The sequence below is a fragment of the Taeniopygia guttata genome, chromosome 1 (assembly GCF_048771995.1).
Source record: "Taeniopygia guttata chromosome 1, bTaeGut7.mat, whole genome shotgun sequence".
NCBI lineage: Eukaryota > Metazoa > Chordata > Aves > Passeriformes > Estrildidae > Taeniopygia > Taeniopygia guttata.
Window position 1 is genome coordinate 77,985,566 of NC_133024.1, and position 22,816 is coordinate 78,008,381.

The 22,816-nt window shown below is 35.8% G+C and overlaps 1 protein-coding gene across 1 annotated transcript in view; it reads left to right on the forward strand.

Annotated features, from left to right (window-relative positions):
* The window catches only part of ITGBL1 (integrin subunit beta like 1), a 122,845-nt gene that overhangs the window by 92,202 nt on the left and 7,827 nt on the right, over window positions 1-22,816 (forward strand). Inside the window, exon 8 of the mRNA XM_002196071.7 lies at window positions 13,013-13,129. Within this exon, the coding sequence (XP_002196107.5) occupies window positions 13,013-13,129 (117 nt within the window). The remainder of the gene's footprint in view (window positions 1-13,012; window positions 13,130-22,816) is intronic.

Below are 22,816 nucleotides of genomic sequence, written 5' to 3' on the forward strand. Positions count from 1 at the left end.
GGAACCTTACATCTTGCTGCACAGGAATCTAATAACACACCAGTTTTTCAGTTGCATGGAGCTACTGAGGGGGAGGCTTAAGGACAATTTCCTTATGACTTTATTAGCAAAGAGGAGCCAAACCACATTCTTTGAAGAAATAAATGCCCTTTAGATCATTACTGCTTGCTGTTATACACAGAGTAAAACAAAACAAAAATTTATTAGCTTAGACAACTGATTTGTAGAATTAATTGCTTTTTAAATAGAGCATTAAACTGTTGCTTTTATATGCCTGAGTGTCTAGAGTGCATTTCTCTAGAACAGGAGTAAAAGGAGACCACACATTCATGCTGAATTTAAAGCAATTTTCAGAACTTTGAGTTGGTAACATCATGTCCATTTTGTTTCTGTAATAAAATGTTTATAGCAAGTATGGAATACTGCATCTAGGCCTGATTTCCAACTGAAATCAGTTATGACAGAGATTGTCTACCTAATGTGTTCTAACTGGTTAGCAGTAATTTTGGGTAGGTTTCTGATTGGTTGGTTGGATTTTTTGTTTTTTGTTTGTTTGTTAGTTTTTTTTTTTTTGTTGCTGTTTGGTTTGGTTTTGGTTTTTTATAAGGTTTGTTTTTGGGTTTTTTGGGTTTTTTTTGTATTTGCTAAACAGAGCTCTGACATTTCCTGGAAGAGGACCAAAATGAATTTTTGGTAGTCTGTAAAAATCCATATGAGCAAGCATGGCTTTAGCATTAATTTATGGCATGCTAAACTCAGAGATGGCATCCTAATGCTGGAACAATGTTTCTCACCACTAGGATTTGCCTACTGCCTGTTCTTTCATAGAATTTCAATCTCTCACAGTGAAAGCAATTAACAACAAATGCTGCTTTACACATGTTGCAAAACTTTGTGGTTCATCTCCAGCAGTTGTTGTGAACTGCAGTCTGGGCTTTACAGACGAGTTTGTCTCCAGGGACAGCCACCTTCCCCTTCTTGGGGGAATGTGGAAATATGGGATTTCTTCAGAAGGCCACTTTGCATGCTGACTGCTTTCAATACACTGGCTGCTAGTGCTCTGCTTCTCAGGGGCTGTAATCCTGCTTCTTTCTTGTAGACAAGTGAGTAGATTGCTAATGACTGCCTGAATTCAGATACAAGGTGAAATTCAGAAGGTGGAACCATGCACCATGATCCTGAGGGTGGTTTGGTGTAAGTATGTAAGAAGTAGAGTGGCCATAGCAGTGACAGAAAAATTGTTCTCAGACAAGAACTGGTAAAGCTGGTAAATTTTTGAAACATAGTGGTGCAGGAAATAGTGTTTCTTTCTGTTGGCTCAATGGTCTATAAAACGATATATTGCTTCATAGTTCAGCAAGGTGGATGCCTTGAATAATCTGAGCAGTCTTGCTGTGGAAATGGAGTCTGATTATATATTATGGAAAATATATTGGATCTTTCAATAGATAAAGTAATTTTGACTTGGAAAGAAGTTATTTTGTTTTTAGAGGATAAGATAGCATTTCACTCTCTTCCTACCACTGTTTGACTTAGCTATTGTGTTTAATTCTCTTTTAATGACACTTTTCTGCAAACAGGAGAAATTTTCCTGAAACCACCCGGGTTTCCATTTGCTGGAACATCTTCTGCAGAATTACTCATCCTCATCCCTTTGGCATACCTTTGTAGTTTTGAGATTAATTCACCTCATTTTGTGACGTGTCAGTCACAGCATCTCCGTCTTGCTTTGTTTTTTCTTTCGGCTGATTGGTTCACTTTCTTTTCTCTCTCCATTACCCACTTATTCTTCTGTGAGCTCTGCTGCTTACCTGCCTCCCTTGCCTGTTCCTCAGGGATGAGAGCAGATCTCATCACTCTCTACAACTACCCAAAATGAGGTTGTAGCAAATTGGTCTCTTCTCTCAAGTAACAAGCAGGAGAAAAAGAGGAACTGGCCTCAAGTTGCACCAGGGAAAGTTTTAGACAGGATATTAGGAAAAGTTTCTTCACTGAAAGGGTGTTCAGGCTGCCCAGGGAAGTGGTTGAGTCACCATCCCTGAAGGTGTTTAAAAGACATAAAAACTGTTGCACTTAGAGATGTGTTTTAGTGGTGGCCTTGGCTGTGATGTATTAATGGTTGGATTTGCTGTTCTTAGAGATCTTTTCCTACCTAAATGCTTCTGTGATTCAGTCACTTGCAGGCACCTTTGCTCTTCTTTCCTTCCATTTTGAATCTTAATTTCCCAGGATGTTTGGAGCAATCCAAACTTATCCTTCAAGCTTTATTCTTCTGTGTAAAGTGTTTTGCTTTTGTGTCCTGACTTCATGACAAAAAGTTTTCCTTTCATCTCATCAAGGTATGGACTGTAAAAATCTTTTTAGCCAGATTTACAAGTTTTGGGTATAATCTAGCCTTAACTCTAGTCTCATATGATTTCATTACTCATCCAAATTAAGTCTTTGTTCTTATCTCTGCCATTAGTCTGGGAATACTTTCTTTGGTGGAATTTAGATTGCATTTCTTACATGTACATATTCGAAAGCATCCTTACGATATGTAAGAGGTTGTTTTAATGGTCTTCTTATCATGTCCCATCTTCTGCTGCCTCTGAAACCATTCAGATAACTTTTTCTGCTCCTACCTTTAAGTGTAAATGCACTAAAAAATAAAGAAATAGCTCCCAGGAACTTCTCCCACTTTTAAATAGACATCTCCATTGTGTTTCTACTTTGTTGACTTTCACTGCTTTACCAGTGAGCTTTAATTAAGGTTAAAAATGTACTGAAATAAAAATTTTTAGGGTTTATTTCAAAAATATGAGTTACATTAAGGGTTAACCATTGCTAACCTTAGCCTTAACCCTTTCATTCATCTCCCCTGGAATAACCTTGCTCTAAAGTTGTGAAGAGCTGTTCCTAAATAGCTGGAGGGGGTAGGGAGTTACATTTGCCTTTAGAGTTCCGTAATAGTGACTGCTGTCTCTGGGAACACTATGTTCTCCATACATTCATTAGTGGGAAATAGGCAGATTTAGTTTACAGTTTACTGGACGTGCTTGGGAAAAGTACTTTGTGGGAGAAAAGGTACACAAATTGCTACAGGAGGTAGCTTCGATGCATTCTTTCTCTATGCAGAAAGATAAAAACCTTCAAGTTTCACTGGATGGGCCCAGATTTCTTTGCTCAGTTCTTTGGCTTGGCAAATACATTTTTGCTAGATTATTACAGTGAATATTACTTTTTCCTTGAAAAGATTGCTTTTTTTTTTTTTTTTTCCTAGCCAGCAATCTCATTTCTGATGAAGTTTTAAATATTTAATAGAGCAATTGGTTTGTGGAAAGAACTATTTGCATTGTCTTTGTATTCTTACATGATGACTGGGGAAATTGACAAAGCAGTACTTTGTGTGGCATCTATACTTATTTCCAAAACAGAAGAGGATAAATGTTTTCAATTTAGCATAGAATTCCCTACAGTACTTATCAGGCTTTACAGTCTTAACATTTTTAATCCGTTGTAAAAGATCATCTTACTCTCTGATTTATGTAATAGACCTTAGTATTTCTATTTTTGCTTCATTTGACTTCAGAATGTTTCCAATGCTGTAAAAAATTGGCATTTTGTTAATTGTACTTTCATCTTTAATTTTTCCATGTATCAATGTTGATAACAGTATCACTTTTTAAATTGTGACTTTTAAACACAGAAATTATTATTCATAAACTAGAAGAGATACAATATTTAATATCATGCATATGACTGAAGTTTTCCTCAACATCTTGTTGACAGAAGTTTTCAAGGGAATAATGACTGGTCATGGGTTTTGAAATCTCCAGCTGCTGCAGGGCTCTTAATGTTTTCTGGGGAACACTGGGGACTCTTCTTTCTCTCTCTTCCCTCTTGAGAGAAACTATGGGAGGAATTGAGAGTTATATAAAACTTCCCTGCACTCCCAGAAGTTCTTGTGTGGTGTCTTAACAGTTTCTGCACAAATGGGAAAAATACATTCTTGCTCCCTGGTTTCCACTCAGTTTTAAGCACCTCTTTTGCCCATTGATGGTGTTTCCTCCTGTTGAGTGGGTCAGGACTGAAAGCAGGGGGTAGAGAAGAGACAGGTTGGCTGCAAGATTGCTGAATTTTGCATCTACAACTTAAACACACAGGATAATCTGTTGATTGTGACTGACCAGCAAAATAAAGGTCAGTTCCAGACAAGACAGAAATTTTGGCAAGAGCACATCTTCTTTAGCAGTGATCCTTCTAAAAGTTTTAGGGCTAATTCACACTGTAAACCTTATTTTTTGCTCTCAAAATTAGCGAGGCTGAGTACAAATACACCTGGTTCCTAATTATACCTATCCAACTCAGTCTTACCAGTGTCCTTGCCTGCTCATGAGGCTCTATCTTGACAGGTGAGCAAAGAGGGAATTGCTTTCAAGGACTTTAAACAAGTACACACATGTACAGTGATACATAATGTGCCTGGCTGGTCCTTTGAGAACCTTTGGGTCACTGGTTTGTCATTGCTATGCACTCTTCTTGAAATCTGCAAACCCAGGGTTACTTGCAATGAAGAATTTACTACTAATATTTCAAATCATAGAGCGGGGAAATAAAGGATTGTGTAGTTTTCTGAAGGTAAACTTTGCATTTAAAAAGCTGTTACTCCTTCATTCAAACTCCTTCAAAAGCTGTTATTTCTTTGTTCCATATTGGATACTTCTTCACAGAGCCAGCCTTTTTGGGTGCTGGGAAAAAGCATTATTTCATAGATGTCATTACATTTGGGGCAAAGATTTTAAGAGCCATAAGACAGTGTCTCTACAGCAGATTAGAGAGCCTTGTAACAAGAGGCTAATGCACAATCTGGCCAGTTGGCAGCAAAAAAGGAAAAATTTGCTTAAGAGTCAGGGTAAGAGCATTTTAGCTTGGAACAACTCAGTAGATGATGAAGTTGCTAGGAAATGTCTTTCATTTCTGGAAAAAGTCTTGAGGTGAAAGCTAATCAATAAGGTAGATACAGTGTGATGTCATTTGTTGCCATGGTTTCTGAACTTTGCAGTCTGTTATCTGCAAATAGGATTGATGGTTGCTATGCAGTTGAATATTTTCATATTGTTGTTTTACCATTATTAAGCACTTTAATCTTAGCTAAAGCTTCAAAGAGCAGACCACTTAGGAGTTTAAATGTTTTAATAGATTGGCTTCTATTGCAACCCTAAAATATCTTGAATTTTGCTATCTAATAAACAACAGGCTTCAGCAGGAAGTGAACAAGGTTAACATTTTGGTGATTAAATTTCGAGAAAGCAGTTGACATTTTCTGGTAAATTAATCTGAAAATTAAATAACTCTGTGGAATTAGTGCTATGACTCTTTTTGTGGCAGATCACGTAAAAAAAAAGGGGTAAGCAGTCAGTCCTCTGGATGATAAGGCAGTCAAATGTATGAAGCTCTAAATGGCTGAAAAGCCATCATGGCTTCTTGAACAATGGCCTTGTGTTTCATGTATCTTTCACTATGGAATTTTACGTCTTTACTATGTTTAGCTTTTGCTAGAAAATATTTTGCAGCAGCTTATGCTAAGCATCAGGCAGCTGAATAGGCTGAAAAGGAAATGAGACTTATTTTTCCTGATAGCTGTCAAGGTGAAGAGAAAACATTTTCAGGTCAGATCCTTTAAATCAAACATAATTTAATTTTTAATGTTATATGGAGATGTTTTAGTAGAATGCTTTGTATCATTTGCTTGATTTAGTGGCATCTCTTTGCAGTATTTTTTCTTCATAGTTGGAGTTTTTGAAAGCATTTTGGGGGGGAAAGATGAAAATGAGATGAGCAGAGGAAGTGAATTTAAACATCAGATGATGGCTTGCTGAATTCTGGGGTTTGTACATCTTCAGAATGAAATTTGCCATGCTGTCTATTTTTCTCTTTTTCCCCAATGTATTCCTTCTCCTCCCCTTCAATTTCCACTGCTCTCTGCCTTAACAACACATTTCTTTAGAAAGCATTTTGCCACCTTCTTTCTTGTCTTCTTCACACATCTCTCCTCTGTGTGGTGACTTTGACTATCACCTTTCTTTCGAACAGAGGAGTAATTGCCTCCCTAGTCCTACTTGTCCCCTTAATATAGGGAGTGAACTGTCAAGGATGCACCCCCAGTGGGAGAACCTGAGGAAGATGTCATGGGGAAAAGTAATGCTTATGGCTAGAATCCTGCTCCTGCAAAGTGGGCAGGGGTGTTCTGGATGACTCCTCTCCCTGTTGGCTGTGCAGAAATACAAAAGGAGCTTTCGAGTGCATCCTCAAAGCAGGGTGACTTAGAGCGGGCAGATGGAGTAGACATGTCAGCTCGATGATGATACCAGATGTCATGCTAACAATCTGAAAAGGAAGCTCACAGTGCCACAGTACCTCTTACCAAAATTTTTAAAGACAGGGAGGGAAAAAAATTAAAAACCCAAAGTAAAAAAAAAAAAAAAAAAAAAAAGAGAAAAGCAGCATGGCAAAGGATATAAAAATCAGTATTGCTGACTGGCAGGAGCTGTGAAAGACTATCTGATGCTAAATCTGTAAAGTGGCACTGTTGAGTGGAATTATCTAAAGAAGCATTTCACTATTAAACTGTCACAAAGAAAAAGCATTTACTTCAGATGCCAGATGCCAACTGTGCAATCAGACTTCCAGTCATACATCCTGTGTGTTCTAAAGCCGGGGAAAAGGTCTCAGCCGTCTGAAGTTGCTCTTGCACGACACTTGCTTTTACAATATTGGATTTCAGGTGCTTGCACTGTTGTGAAAGTTGCATTGTTTGGGATAGAATACTTTTATTTCTTGATATCTTTTTATCTTAGGGTTATTTGGGGTTTTTGTGTTTTGAGGTTTTATACCCTTAAGGACAAACTAAACTGTCAGACCTTTTTTGGTGCTCTTTCACATCATAAAACAATTCAATTAAAAAAAAAACTAAAAGAAATATACTTTGTCTGTCTAAGAAAATATGCCCATGATACTATTATATAAGGGAAATCTTGTACTTTGTACTAGTGAACAACTTGATAAAACACACAGTAGTGGGAAGTCTCAGACAGCTTTTACAAAAGACTTTCTTAATTTGTGAATTTCTGGCATTTTTCTTAGGCCAAATATTTGCATACATTTATAACCATTTATTTCAGACCTGTTGACAGTGCTGAATGTAGTAGCTGATGCAGTTATTGAAGCTGAGAGGTGACCAGTAAAACTAAGAAAAATACAGATATTTAACCCAATTTTATATGTCAGCTACTGTTCATGTATTTATATAAAAATCTCAGAACTTGATGCTAAAAGTTTACTTTAATGCACAAAATTCTTGAAAAAAAAAGAGCAGAAAATTCTGAAGTTTGGAAGTTACTTTACATTTATTAAAGCCATTTTAATTTCATTTCATGTTGGTATGATTCAACTAAGCCCTTCTCTGGAGCTTTTATATCTTTAGTTGAGGTCTCGGGTCAGTCATGCTGCAAATAATCTTTTTATGAGTAGACTCAAGGAATGTTTACTTTCTGTACACGGATTTAGAAAGAGAAAGCTAGTTCTCAATCCGAACCCAAACAAATAGTCATTCTTGTTAAAACTGCTGAATGTTCTTTCTTATGTATGAGGAGATAAATGCATAAATTTATTTTTCATAATGCATTACAGAAAAAAAAGGAGCTTGTTGCTTGAATGTTTTGTGGAAACCCAATTGTCACCCAATTTTCAAATTATCTTCACAAAAACAAGTCCTTCACCCAAAGCCACTAACAGTTTAGTAGAGAAATCCTGTGCAAAAAAAGAAATCCTTTGTGGTGGTTCTGTCTTGTACTGATATAAGTTCATAAAGCTTTTTCAGAAGAGGAAATTTTTTTCCATCGTAGCTGCAGGTACATGTTTTATCTTGCTTTCCTGAAGTCCTTATAGGAAACTAATCCCCGGATTTTCATTATTTGGGTAAGATCAGTCAGATATTTATGCATTTAAAGAGATTCTAAGGATACTTTTGTACGTACTCAAGATGCTTCCAACGGCTCCCTTTTTCTGACACCTTATAAACCCAATGAACCAGATCCAAGAACTGCCAGCATTTTAAAACCCAAGGATCTTTTGATGTATAAGGCAGAATTATTTTTTATCTAGTCAATATTATTTTTTTTTTAAGCTATTCTAGATGGGAATTAATTCTGGGCAATTTTTGGAATAGGACATACAAAACACACAGTGCATAGCCACTAAACTCCGTAGCTGTTTCCTGCTTGAGTCTAAATTTCTTCACATTGATCACACTCAGCTAGAGTGTGCTGCTCTGAACACCTCAGACTGAGCAAGGCACCACCCTATTTTTGGCAAGTGTTGCAACTTTTTTCCAATTTTGTGGTACTGTTTGTCCCCTTTAGTGGTATTCTATTCCCTCTACCACTCAATCAGTGGATTTTCTTTTGCCTTACTTGAATCTGCTACCTGCTATTACTTCCTTCAGCCACATCTTCTTCCCCTCACCCTTTATGTCCACTGAAACTTTGTGATCTTCTGTACAAATCTTTCTATCCCCCTTCTTTGATTTGCCATTTCTGAACACTGTTTTAGATCATCTTGCTCACATCCAGCATGAAATGAGTTCTGTTGGCAGAAGGACACAGCAGCTTTATTGAATGTGCTCAGGTTGCCTGAGATTATGTGATAAAAAAGAAATTGCAATTTCTGATAGGTAATGCTTTCAGATGTTAAGCCTGGGACAGCCATGGGTCAGAAAAGTCCTTACTAAAGGCAGATTGTCTCCTATTTATCAGTAGTCCGAAGCAACATTTTTTTAATATGCCAAATTAACCTGACTTGCTTTTACCACGGTCTCAGTGCTATTTGGCACTGTCTTCCTTACACAAAAAAAAACCCCAAAAAAACCAAACCAAAACAAAAAAAAAAAAAAAACCCCAAAAAAACCCACCAAAAAAGAAGAAAGGCTTTGTTTATTTGTTTTCATTTAAAAGATAAAAAATCATAATTCTGCACAGAAAAATCCTTTATGTTATAGAATTACAGGTGGGGAAAGACAATGAACTATATCTTATTATATTCAGTGTTTATTTTTACTTTGAAAACTGTTACTATCTCTTCCTTTGCTGGCAAAAACAGAGTAAAAATGCTTTATTTAAAAAAGTATATACTTCTAGCACAGATTTTTAAATTTACCTCTACAAAGGAGACTTCTAGTCAATCCATATAGGCAACTGGAAATTTGTTTGAATGCAAGCAGCTAATTGTCACAGTAATTTGCATGTGAACAGATTTAATGTAAATATAGAAACGGTTTAGTTATGTTTTTATAAATGTTGGACGTGAGGAATGAAAAAAATTCTATAGTAAATGGGGAATAAAATCAAAAGTTAAAAACTTACAGCATATTTCTTTAGAATCCTAGAGTCAGTTATCTAATGAACTTCTGTTTTGATGAGATGTGGCACTTTAATTCTCTTTAAAAACAAAAAAAAACCAACAACCTTACCTGATCTTTTGTCACTCTTCAAGCACTAACAATTATTAGTGATAAGTTAATACTCCTATTGACATCAATGGGAGGAAGAAGTGTGAAGAAATATTAAGACTGTAGGCAAATAAATGTCTTGTATAATTACTCTATTCTTAGCATCTTGCATTGCAGTAAGTAGCTTAAGAATTTCAATGCTAATAGCTCATGTAACTTCCATCATAAAGCTTCTTTCATCTGAAGCTGTCTGATAATGACATTTACCCTCCCTGGTTAGTGAGGAAGAGTGGAAGCCACTTGCTGTAAAATGTCTGAGGTCAGCTGGTTTCTTTTTACTCATTAAGTATAGCTCTTGCACAGATGGTTGAGAAGGTGCAGAACATTACAGTCATCCAATGTTTAGTTGTTTCTACATGCCTTAGAATTTAAAGAAAATTTAGGATGTATGGCAGTAGCTTTCCCTGTATAATCAGGTTGCTATGGTAAACCTATTATTCTATACAAAGAAGGAGTATGTTTAGTAAAGTGCTGATCCCTTTTCAGTAAAATGTGAGCTTCAAATTACTTTTAAATGATTGAATTTGTTTGGTATTTTATCACAATAGCTAAGAGGAGAAGATCACAGAATAAGGTGTGGGTTCTGATATTTCAGCAGAAGATACATACTATATAGTTAGCTGTTCAGAAGCAATAGGATTTTAATTATTTGTTAAATTATCTCCTTTGAGTGAGCCCAATTTACACATAATCTAAGTAAAATATCAGTACTTTTAGAGGCAGACTATTTTTATAACCAAAACAAAGTGGCAGTTATTTAGTGACACCATTAAATTAATTCCTCATGCTGATCCTCTAACTTTTGTAAAAGTAAAGGAACTAATAATTTGAGTATCAATTTCAGCAGTAGTGTAATAAACTACTGTAATTGTATTTTTGAATATTTAAAATTAAAGAAATAGCTCAAAGAAATCCTTTTCCAGAGCACTTCCTGACTGAAGTTTCTATTTTCAAGATACTTTCAATTCTGCTGAGGTCTGCAGTTGGATGATCGAAACCATATTTAGGTGGAATTTAGGTGAGAGCCAGGCAAAAAAAAAAAAAAAAAAAAAGAAAAAAAGGTGAGGCACAGATTGAGAAAGTAGGGCCTAAATTCCCTTTGATCTTGTATCTCTTACAAAAATGTGCTCAATCTGTCTAGGGATTGGCTTCCCTCCATTTTTCTGTTGGTGAGACTGTTGAACATTAACTAAAATGAATAAATATTACTTGCAGCAGGGACTGAGAGGAGCCTGTTCCCATTGCAGTGCAAGGGACCAGCCACTGGACTCTGACTTATTAAATTAAGCATTACAGAAGATAATGCTTACTTACAGGACATGCAGGATCCTTGTTACAGGACCTTCCTTTGCTCATTCCTCTCAAGGATTTTCCATCTCCAAAATCTCCTCTAGTCAAAGCAGTTTGCTTGAAATGATTTTACCATCTTCAGGCATCCTTATTATAGGAAAGGCTGGCCAGGAGACCACTGCTGAAGATTCTTCTTTTGTTTATGTCACAGTCTCCACAACAGATGGGTCCTGTTCATCAGGTACCTCTCACCCTACGGGTTCCTGACTCTTCCTTGGGGCAGGCTGATGTGGCACTTTTGCAAAAGTGACCAGGTTGCCTAAGGTGAATGCATAAAAAGAGACAAATTAGATTCAATAAAATTCTCTGTATATTGAAGCACTAAGGATTTTTCTTTTCTAGCTTCTAATGTGGCTGTCCTTGACAAATAATTAGAGCTTAAAGAATGCAGGCCAATATCATAACTTTTTTTTGTGGACAGTCATATCTTAAATTTTCACATGATTACTAAGCATAACTCTATTTCATGATGTGGTAGATGCACTTCCAATAAAAAGTTTCTTTCTCAAACAAGTATCCTCATGCAATTGACAATGAAACATAGTTTTTAAACTATGCATATAATAAAGGTATTAAGATGTTTTTACTCTAATTCTCTTTATCAGTATGTCTTTTCTAAAATTCTTGCACTTTATGTCTGGTTTGAATCCTGGTACGTAAAATGTCAGCTCAGAAGTGCAATGTACATTGAGGCTTGGGAAGATAAAGAGTATAGAAATTATAAAGTGAGCTTAGAAATTTTTTTCCAAAAGTAAAAAGATCTCTCCCTATTCCAACTTAACTAGAGTGTTTTCCTAAAAAAAAAAAAAAACAAAACAAAAAAAAACCCACCAAAACAAACAAAAAATAAACCCCAAAGCCCCACAAACAAATATAACAAATTAAGGTTAGAAGTTGGGAAAAGAAGTAATCATTTGCCAGTACCTTACCCTAAAGGGTTTTATTCTCTTGACACCTACAGTTAGAAAACCTTTAATGAGGTTTTCATTAAAAGTCCTTTCCTGTTCAATAAAATATTTCAGCAAATTCTGGAAAGAATTAATGCAGTGTGTTGTGAACTGTCTGGTTGCATAATGAAAAGCTGCACTTGGAGGATATTTTTTAATTTCCAGTAATACTGTAAATTCGGGGATTGCATAGAGCAGTGACTAGGCCCAAGCTGAGTTTCACTGATGCTGTGACTAAATTAAATCAATAAGGGCAGGTTTTCTTCATCCTAGTCCATGTCTCTGATGGCCATTTTTTACACACAATAGCTCTTCCCAAGCCCATCAAATGTGTCAGTTTGGTCCATGGTTTGTGCCATATTTAGAGCGTTCTTTCATCAGCATTGCATAAAATAATTTTAAAACATACAGAGGAAAATTCTTAGAAGTAAGGGCCCACTACCTGAATTAAGTTTGCCTCAGATATGTGCAATGGAGTACTGTCCTGGATATTAATTTTTTCCACATCTGGCCATTTAGTGCTCACTGCTCTTCGGGTTTTGGAGTGAAGATCTGTGAGAGCTTGGATAAATCTCTCATCCCTTTAAGCTCTGGGGAGCTCTCCTGTAAATAGATTGATGGAAGGGGAGACTGTGACAGAGATTGTGCTTATTTCTTCAGATCTAGACAAGAAAAATTACAGTGATTTTGCTTACAAAAAGCTTGATAGTATTTTAAGAATTGTTTTTCTACATAAATACAGAGTATCTTAGCTCTGTGCATAGACTATTTAATTCTGATCACATTTGTCTTGGTGTTTCTGAGATATGTGCTAAATTTTTAGATCAATTATATAGGTTAATTTTGCAGATAAGCATGGGCTAGCTTAGTTATGCTAAGTTCAGGTATGAAAATCGTGCAATACCAGTAATTGCTTATTATTGCTGTGTCCACTAAGATTATAACAGTGATATACTTTTCATCGGGTTGCCATGGAGGAAGAATAGTTTTGTTTTGCTATGTCTTTGTTTGTTTGTTTGTTTTTAACTGTGTTTACATGCTATACTTTAATCAATGCAGTGTGACTTGTAGTTTCTCTTTGGGGTTAGGGTGGAGCATAAATTTGGGGTTTATTTCATTTATTTTACTTTATGGAAATCCTGACTCTAACAATTATTTATTCTTACAGGGAGATGTGAATGTGGCCAGTGCACTTGTTTCCCTCCAGGAGACAACAGAGTTCATGGCAAAAACTGTGAATGTGATGATCGACAGTGTGAAAATGCAGATGGTGATGTCTGTGGGGGTATGTATTCACTTAATATCACATAACATAGCAGAATTTAACAGCATAACAGAAGTAAATCTTGACAGTATATAGCTTTCTGTTCCCTTTGATTTTATAGTGTAATGTCAGTATAGACTATTTATATCATTGATTGATAATAAGATGGCAGATTTTTGTTAGAAACAAGCACTAGAAGTATTGAACATGTTAGAGAATATTTAAGACTTCAGGAATGCTAACACAAATGGAAGTGCTGTAGTATATCTTAAGTTCCATCAGTATTCATTAAAGCATACAGACACTTAAAGAAAAACCTAAAACATTAGGTAACCTTACATTGTATTTAGTTATGATGCTTTATTGAGGGTGTTGTAATAAACCTAAAGGTACCAATCACCAGCAAAACCTTTAAATATTTTGTATTCACTGACAGTGATATGCCTATTTTCTAAAAAAGTAGCAAAATATGTTATCGAAGGTAAAATGCTTGAGAGACAGTGTCATAGTAATTGTAGATACAGATGGTTTATTTTAGTGTTGACAGTGAAAACCTAACATTGTGATATTTCAGTAAAGTATGTTGGTGTTTAGCAGTATTTCAAGGTAGCTTTGGATATGTTAGTGCATGCATACCAAATGGTATTTCATAAGCAGGCAAATAATATTTATCATTAATGCTCTCTTTCTAGTTTTTATGTACTTTATCTTTAAAATTGCTCTCATTCTAAATACTAACAAAGTTGTTGGTATGAACAGTGGCACATTGTATTATATTCCTTATTTCTATGTAGGAAGAAGAATGTATTGCTTCATGATCCTCATGTATGTAAAAAATTCTGACTCCCCTGAAATAGGGAATATTTCTTCAATATTCTATATTCAATATTCATATGCCATGCAGAATATAGATATATATATAAAATTTTGGTTTCAATGTCTAACCAGCCTTAAAAATAGTTTACAGCATTCAGAGTAATTCAATAATATGAGTGTGTAGAAAAAAAATAGTTGAAATTTGATTTTGTGTAAAGGACATAAAAACACTCAAAAGCACTGAAAATCTGTTTCATATTTATCAGAAATGAATAGCTGGGACATAAAATGCATCATCATCCATGCTAAAAGTATATTTGCTGTTTATATCACTCATGTTTTACATTATTACATCTCCCTCTCTTTCTTTTGGTTTTGTCTGTGCTTCCATCTCAGCCTGAAATGTCTTGCTGAACTGCTTGTTCTTTCATCTTTTCTTGTCCTCTTTTCATTGTTATTTTTCTACCACTGTAGCTGCCTAGGCAATCAGAGTAAGGACATAAGCCCTTGCTAGTAAATCTGTCTTCAGAGCATTATAAGCTGGACTGTGTGGGGTCTGACAGTGAGCGCTGAGCGCCCGTAAGCACAAAGAAGGAAGACCAACGGATTAAATGCATGCTGAAATGAGAAATGTGAATGACAACCTAAATGATTTGAATAAGAATTGTTACTGGCCTTCTCCAGCCAGCAGAGACTGATTAATAGCTTGCTTTCCAGACCAGCTGTCCATGCAACGATAGAAAGACATGAGGTGAAAGCTATGATAAATTAAGGTACAACTGAATGAGATCCCATGGCCATGTTTCTGCATGATTGTAGTGAGTCATTTGCTTAAAAATTCAGCTGTCCATCAATGCAGTACCAAGAATAGAGACTTAATGTCTCCACAAAGAGAGAGGTTGCAGGAGGACTCGGCATAGATTTCACAGCACTCTGCTATTAGAAATTGATTCATATAATTATGGAATCACAGAACAGTTTGGGTTGAAAGGCACCTTTAAAGATCATCTAGTCCAACCACCCCTTAACATGGACAGGGAACCTTTCACTAAGACCAGGCTGCTCAGAGCCCCATCCAACCTGACCTTGAAATTTTTGGAGGTGGGGAATCCACAGCTCTTGGCAACGTGTTGCAAGTCTCAACACCCTAATCATAAAAACCTCGCATGCTTATGTCCCAGCTAAACCCATTTTCTTTCAGTTTAAAACCATTAACCCTTGTCTGTCACTACAGACCTTGGTAAAGAAATCTCTCTCAGTCTTATACTCCACCTTATAACATTGAAAGGTCACAGTAAGGTATCCCCAGAGCCTTCTCCAGACTAAAAAATCTCAATGCTCTCAGCCATTTCTCATAAGAGGAATGATCCTCTGATCATTTTTGGGGATAGTCTCTGGACCTGCTCCAACAGATTCATGTATTTCTTGTACTAGGGACTGCAGAGCTGGACACAGTACTCCAGGTGGGGTCTCACAAGTGTGGAGTGGAGGGGGAGACTCACCTGCCTTGACCTGCTTTTCAGGTCTTTCCTTCATGTTCCTTTTTCTGTGCCTCTGTGCATAGACTTAATATGCCAAGACTGGAGAAGGTATCTCATGCAGCCTTTTCAAGATAGATATGTTCTGCCTAATGGCCCTTCCTTACCATTCAGGTTTTTTGATTATGTAAGATTTTCCCAGGTGTACTTCAGTGTTGATCCACAGAAGTATTTAACATCACTTTTTTTTTTTTTTTTTTTTTTTGCTTCTCTTGGTTCTTTGAGTCTTTCATGTGCAAGTCAAGTAGTTTTGGTTCCCACATGACCAGAGAATCACGTTTTCCAGCACAAGTCCTTGGCAATGCTGTGTTGCTTTTTTACACCAGGTTTGCTATTTACTCATCCTGTAACCTGGTGAGACATCTCTCTGCCCTCTGAGGTTATGGCTGTGCTGCTTGCTGCAGATGCATCCTAAGCTTTCAGGTGGTATTTGTTTCCTTTCTGTGTCCAGTCATGTTTTACAGTGATTTCATCATTGGCTACTCCACCTCACTGGGCCAACTGTTGTCCATTACAATTTTTTTCTCTTTCAGGATTGAGGGCAGGAAAACTTGTAACAGTTAACTCATAACAAGACTCTTACATGTTTCTATGGATGTACCCATTTTGTATTACATCAATATATAATTCTGTGCTTCAAATAGTGGACCATCAACAGGAACATTAGTTTTGATAAGGCCTTTTAATGTTTGTTCATAAATATTTGCATTGTCTTTAACACTAAGAAACAACTAAGACCAGTCATTCCAGTTAACCTGTTCTTTGTCACTTATGGCAGTGGAATACTGTAAGTCTGATTTCTTTATTTTCAAATGAGCAATTCCACTTTGATCATTTTTTAACTAATTGTTTTGGCCAGAGCACATACAAATACAATCCTCACCAAAATGCTGTAGGGAATCTAGGTGTGTCATGCGACATAAAAGAGTAAATGCAGATTATCTTTTTTGTTTGCCTTTCGCCATTAGTTATCATTAGTTTGAAATTCTGGTTATACTAAAAAGGCTTCTAGCAGCTGGAGGAGTTAACTTGGAGCAAATGCTGAGATAATTTTTATTTTCCTCCTTACTCAGATTTGCCTTCAGATCTCTCCTCCAAGTGCAAGAAAATAGCGCAGCAAAAACTCTGCTAGAGATTTTATGGGAGGGGAAGTTAGTATTTTTTTAGGCAATCCACTAGTAAATTAATTTTCACCACTCAGACACATCTTTTGTTGATTTAATCTTATTGCATTCTCATGCCCCAATACAAGAATCCAAGTGTCTGCACGTAATAGTTTGGTCAGGATTCCTTGTGTGCAACACAGAACACGGACAAGAGATGCCACCCATCAAGTTTTTGGTAGGTCTTTTTATTTCTTCTTGACTGACAATAACAAATTGGTCTTTAAATACATCTTTTATATATTTAGTACCCCAAAATTAGGGTGATCCGTTTGACTCACAATTTTTCTTACTTTAATCTCTGTAAACTTGAGGCAAATCTGGTACCTGTTGTCTGTGGTTCCCGATTTTTGACATCCTTAATTCTTGACATTCTTTGTTTCTGAAATGCTGTTCTTGTTGAGATTATGAAGAAAAGAATGACACAAGTTATTTTCTGTGTCTGCATTGACAGCTTTTGTTGTTGAGCACACACACTTCTGTCAACAAGTCATCATGACCTACATCATATTGTTGTTTTATAAGAGTTTGACAAAACTTCTGATTTTGACAAAATAATACATTTCTTAGTGACTGTGTTGTTGTTTATCAGTGCAGGTCATGCATTTGACTTCATTCTGGGATTTCTTCTGGTGCTTACTTACTCATTTTCATCCATGCATTATTTGCACCAGTATTAAGATTTCCAATGTTATTCTCTATGAATCGCCAGAGAACAAGGGAAAATCTGGAGTTTGTAAGGTATACGTACACCTTAAGCCACAATTCCCAGCTTTCCAATGATTTAAACTTTTAAAACTGAGACAGAAACTTCCATATCACATTCTTATAGTGATGGATTCTAGGATTGCACAGTCATCACCAGGATGTGCAATGGTAAAGCTCCCTCTCAAAAGTCTAGTATAAGTTGCCCCTAATTGCTATGTTCCTTTGAATAAAAAAAAATTCATTACTATCCAGCCAAGCTAAATAATTTGATTCAGTGGAAGTACTGCCTTTTTTTTTCTTTCTTTCTTTTTTTTTTTTTTTTTTTAGGAATATAAGTATTTTACAGGAAATGTAAAATCTTTCTTTTTATGAAAGTTCTAACTCCAGGCTGCAGAAATCATGAATGACATTTCTTTTTGTCATCTGTTCAGTGAAGCAGAAGCATGATATTTTCGGATAACATGTTCTTGTGAGGACCAATAAGACCATAACCATAGAAATGAGAGAGCTATGATTAATTATATGCTTCATTAAGCAAAGCTAAGTATGGTACAGTTCCTGTCAGACAATTTTCTCACTTCTTGCACTAATGTTTATCCACAGAAACAGAAGTATATAAGACATTTGTGGAACTCTCTAACATATGTAAAAAATAAATTAGGAAGGGCAAATAATACCTGTCAATCTCCAAACAAAGACAGGTTTTGGCACTGACTGGTCTGAGAATTCATAAATACGACTCCCGAGTCTACCATGGCTTCTCCTGTTGTAGTTGGCACATAGTTTCAAGTTCTTCAGCCACCCAAGTTAAAGCAGTTTTTATCACCTGTGATTCCCAAGACTACCCTTGCCTGACCCCAGCTTGGCTCCACAAGGACACAGGAGTGCCTGCCTGGCTGCTGCCATCATGAGGATGTCCTTGATGCCGTAGGGCATGTCCAATGCCACAGGGCATCTGAATTGAACCTCTAATTTTTCTGAGGTTCCAACCATGTTAAAATAAAAGCTTATATCCTACCCAACTGCTCTTTCATATGTTCTAACAAAAAGTCTTTAGAGCAGGGACCATATTCTTTTGATAGAGGAATCTGAAGAACATATAATTGTTGCAGAAATCAGTACTATATATAGATGGTGAATATACTAGATAGATATACTCTCTCTATATATATGTATTACTTAATAGAGAATTTTTATAATGGTAATTTTTTTGAAAAATGCAATTTATTCTCCTGGGCGAAAAAACAAAAAAAACACCAAAAAACCCACAGAAAACCAAACCAACAATTCATACACATTTACTGAGTAAAACTGGTGCTAACAAAGGTGAAAATGATGGTATTAAATAGTGAAGAACTCATAGTCTAACTGGAATAAAACTAACGTGAATTAGGATTTTATTCTGACAATACTAAGAGAAGAGTTAACGATTCAACACCTGTGTCCTTGTGTTTAACTGCTTCATCTTAGCTCTGAGGCACATCCAGGGGCAGCAACAGATAAATTTGAAAGGATCAGTAGGTATTAGATACAAGAGTGATGACTGCAGCTAGTACAGTCATCAATGCTAATAATGGCATTGCATAGTCTGTATTAAATTAATTTTATTTTCTTCTAATTTTTTTAAAATGCACTACAGATTAATGTCCTGGTCACCCAGACATTTGTGTAGGTGTAGGAAAAGGTAACACTTTACATAGATGCACAGAGAACTTAGTTTGTTTAGCTTTTCAGATAGCATGAAATATGATTCAGGTTTGCAAAAAGCATTTTAATTTAATCATTCTGCTCAAATGAGCAGTAAAGGAATTGCTAGTACATTAACATTTAAGTTGATTAATAGTTATTAATTTTGTGACTCCAAAAGGGGCTTTTCCATCAAAATTCTTTTAGTAGGCTATAAATAGCAATTACACTATTCCCATTCTTCCTCTACATTGACTTCTGTGCACTTTGGGCAGAAAAAGCCTGTCTCTGAGCAGGCCATGCTCTCAGAATTCTTAAGACATGTGTAACCCATGCCAACAACACTTGAAAGTTTGTTCCAGTAGTCATCACCCTTGTTTGAAATGCTGGTTCATTTCTTACATGATTTTGTCTGTATCAGATTTTCTCTCTTGCTTTGTCTTTTTCTGGTAGTTTGAGAATACCTGTTCTGATACCCTCTGAATTCCTCAGAACTTTTTTGTACCCTTGCAAGTTTTGCAAAAATCTCTTCAAACATGGATATCACAGAGTTGCAGGACTTTAACACCATCTCATCAATGCTCTAATTTTGTTCCTCCTCACTTTTCTCCAGGTAGGTAGATGTGAGAATGACATTGGCCCTTTTTGCTGCAGTGTTTCACTTGAAGGTGCTACTGAACTGCTTGACTGTTGTGTTACTCAGATTGGAGCCACAGTCCACCTTCCTTAGACTTAGACAAGACTAACTGACCTACTTTGAAAATATAATAAGACAGTCAGTATTTTAATTCACATTTATATTAGGTTTCTCCAGCTGCAGTTGTTAAAACTGTTTTGGTCTTCTGCTATACAACAAAAAATAAAAATCACTATTCCAAGAACGTTTTTAGCAGCTCGTTTAGCATATTTGGGCAAGGTAATGAAGCCTCGTCACCTGGAGATATTTCTTGCAGATATATGTGGTTTAATATTCTCTTCTGTTAATAAAACAATGGAGAGTCCTGTGATTTAGAAGAAAAAATAAAATTGGAAATCCTGTTTCTATTTAAATACAGAGACAAATATTTGTTTCATTTTCTTTGGTGTTCTATATCAGGGATCCTGTGTTATGCTGCAATTTTTCATGTTCTTATTACACTTTTAAAACTTTTTTATTTTTCATCAATTTAAAACACATTGTATTGTATTAGTTTGAGAAACTTCTGTTCCTGAGGTGCCACATTTTGCTTGGGTCAGGCCTCAGTTTGCCCTTCAGGAGCATCATCTGTTTGTAATAATTAGTCTGTAAATAAGAACCAGCTTCCTTTGTAATGATTACTTCATCTTTTTCATTGTGCTGGTGCTCCCCTGTAGTGGTGCCTTTTGTATTACAAAATGATCCTGCAGGTTTTTGGGGAACACCGACAACAGCTGCATGAGTAATCCTAAACCGAAATTTCCTACAGCAGCTCCATTTCAATTCCAGGCATAGCAAGAAATAATTCATCATGGTGCCCAGTTTGGTTAAGGTTGATTTGGGTTATAATGAGCCTTTGCTAGTAATCTGACACAGCTTGCTTTTTTGCTGAATTCATTATTTCACATTTAAATGTTGTGGTTGAGTTATAATTCTAAGCAAAATGACAGAGTATTTGACACCATCTTTTTTGTCTTTGCCTCTCCCACATCAAAGTTTTTATTATTTGAGATTAATTTTTAAAACATTTTTGATTAAGTTTATTAACATAGCTTTTTATGAATAAGCATTTGCAATGCAATTTGTTTGTAATTTTAACTGTTTTCTGTTAGGTCTGAAATATTGATAGACCAACACTTCTCAGTATATCTGCTTAATCTGTATAGTTAGGGGTAAAGAAAAATCTCTAATTTAAGAAGTCCATCCAAAATTAATTGTTTAACATTATGAAATACTGATTTAACTATTCAGATTACCCCTTTCTTCTGTGATTTGCAAGGAGGATATTCACAACTAGACCACATAAAGCAGCTGCTTTCAGGCCACCACACTCACATGAGATAGCTTAGCATTAACAAGCAGTGGGCTGAACACTTGTGCACTTGCCACCTCAATGGATGAGGCATCCAAAAAGCTGCAGCTGCCTAAGCTGGTGTCAGCTAGGAACAAATATTATTTTTTTAAAATGGATTATTTGAGACAAAAGAATTCTTTATGCTTTGAGGGTTTATATGGCATAATTGAGGAGAGAAATTGTCTTTACAGAAAAGTGCAAGTCAAATTTTATGTGGCAAACTGCAAGCTCTGTTTGCTGTAAATTTATAGATTATGCATTACCTATTTATTTGACTTGTGTAAAGTATTTACAGACATGATCAGCCTCTTCATTCAGCAACACATAATGACTACAAGAAAAATGCTTTAAAATTATTTTTTCATTGAAATCGCTATGGATGTCATAATATTCACTGCTAAAAGAATAAAGATGTTTGTATCTTCAGAAATAATTTTCCAGCAGTGACATCCAGTTGCATATTTTGTTCTTAGTTGAGCTTACCTGAGTGCTAATCTCTGTGTTACTAATTAAAAATAAATAAGGCAAATAAAAATGCTCTGACAGAAGCTTAATTTTTGTTCATATAGACAACTGCATGACATTTATCTGGAAGGAGCATATGGGAAAGTATATATGCTTGTTTTCTACCTCTTGTAATTTCAGTTGTCATATGGTTGTTCTTGTTTTCCAGTCTGACACAAAAGTTCAAGTAGCATCAAACTTGTATCATTGTTAGTTATCAATTTTTAGAAATGGGTAGAAATACTGTCATAATAAGACTGTGTTATTATTAACTGAGCTTTTAATATGATAAATATAATAAAAAATATAATACACATCAATAATATAATATGATTTAAAAACCCCAAATATCAATACAGAGTGTAGAATACAAAAATTATTTTGAATTTTTAGATGCTGGAAATTACAGCTCTAAGACTTTGGAGCCTTTACTGTTTTTGTAATTAAAATTTATAAAGTATTTTACTATCAGTAAACTTGAATGAATTTCACCTTCAGCAAACTACCAGGTTTGTCTTTCCTCTGGCCTTCTACCAGTCTTGCCTCCGAGTTTACAAAATCGAGTTGCACTGGAGGCTCATGAGAAATCCACTAATCAGAAAAACAAAATTGCTGATTTGCTTCCCTGCATCCTACAGCTCCATGCTTTTCCAGATACTCCTACTGCTTGTCCCCTTCTTCCCAGTCCATGCTCCCAAATTATCTCAGTCCTTTCATTTCTACTCCCTTGCCCTACATAGAAGATAGGATAAGACAAAAGTCGCTGGTACAAATACTTTGCTTCACAGGTAACTAATTAGCTAAGGAATTATTGTCTCTGATGCAGAAATATTATTCAAAACTGAAAAATCTAATTCTAGCTGGGAGACATTTCTTACTTCTTTGATTTCTGTTCTCCATTCCTATATTCTTGTCTATATTTGTTGGCACTTTTCCCTTCTTCCTGGCCAAATTTTCTTCTCAGTTCATTATTCAACATATTTTCAATTTTTATTAACGTTTTTACAAATAATTTTTAAAAATTCTATGTTATCTTTCCTCTCCCTTCTTTAAAGCATGAATTATGGCTTCTAGTATTTATTTCTCACCCATGTCCTAGAGTTCCTTTGACCTATCCCTCCCTTGTTTTCTGCACATCATTAGGGCACCCTTTTTAACAGAAGAAGAAGAGAACTGGAGAAGGCCATTTTGCTGGGAAGCTGTGCTGTCCATGTATCAGTCTGCCTATCCCATAGCACACACTTCATACTGAAGAGCTCTGAA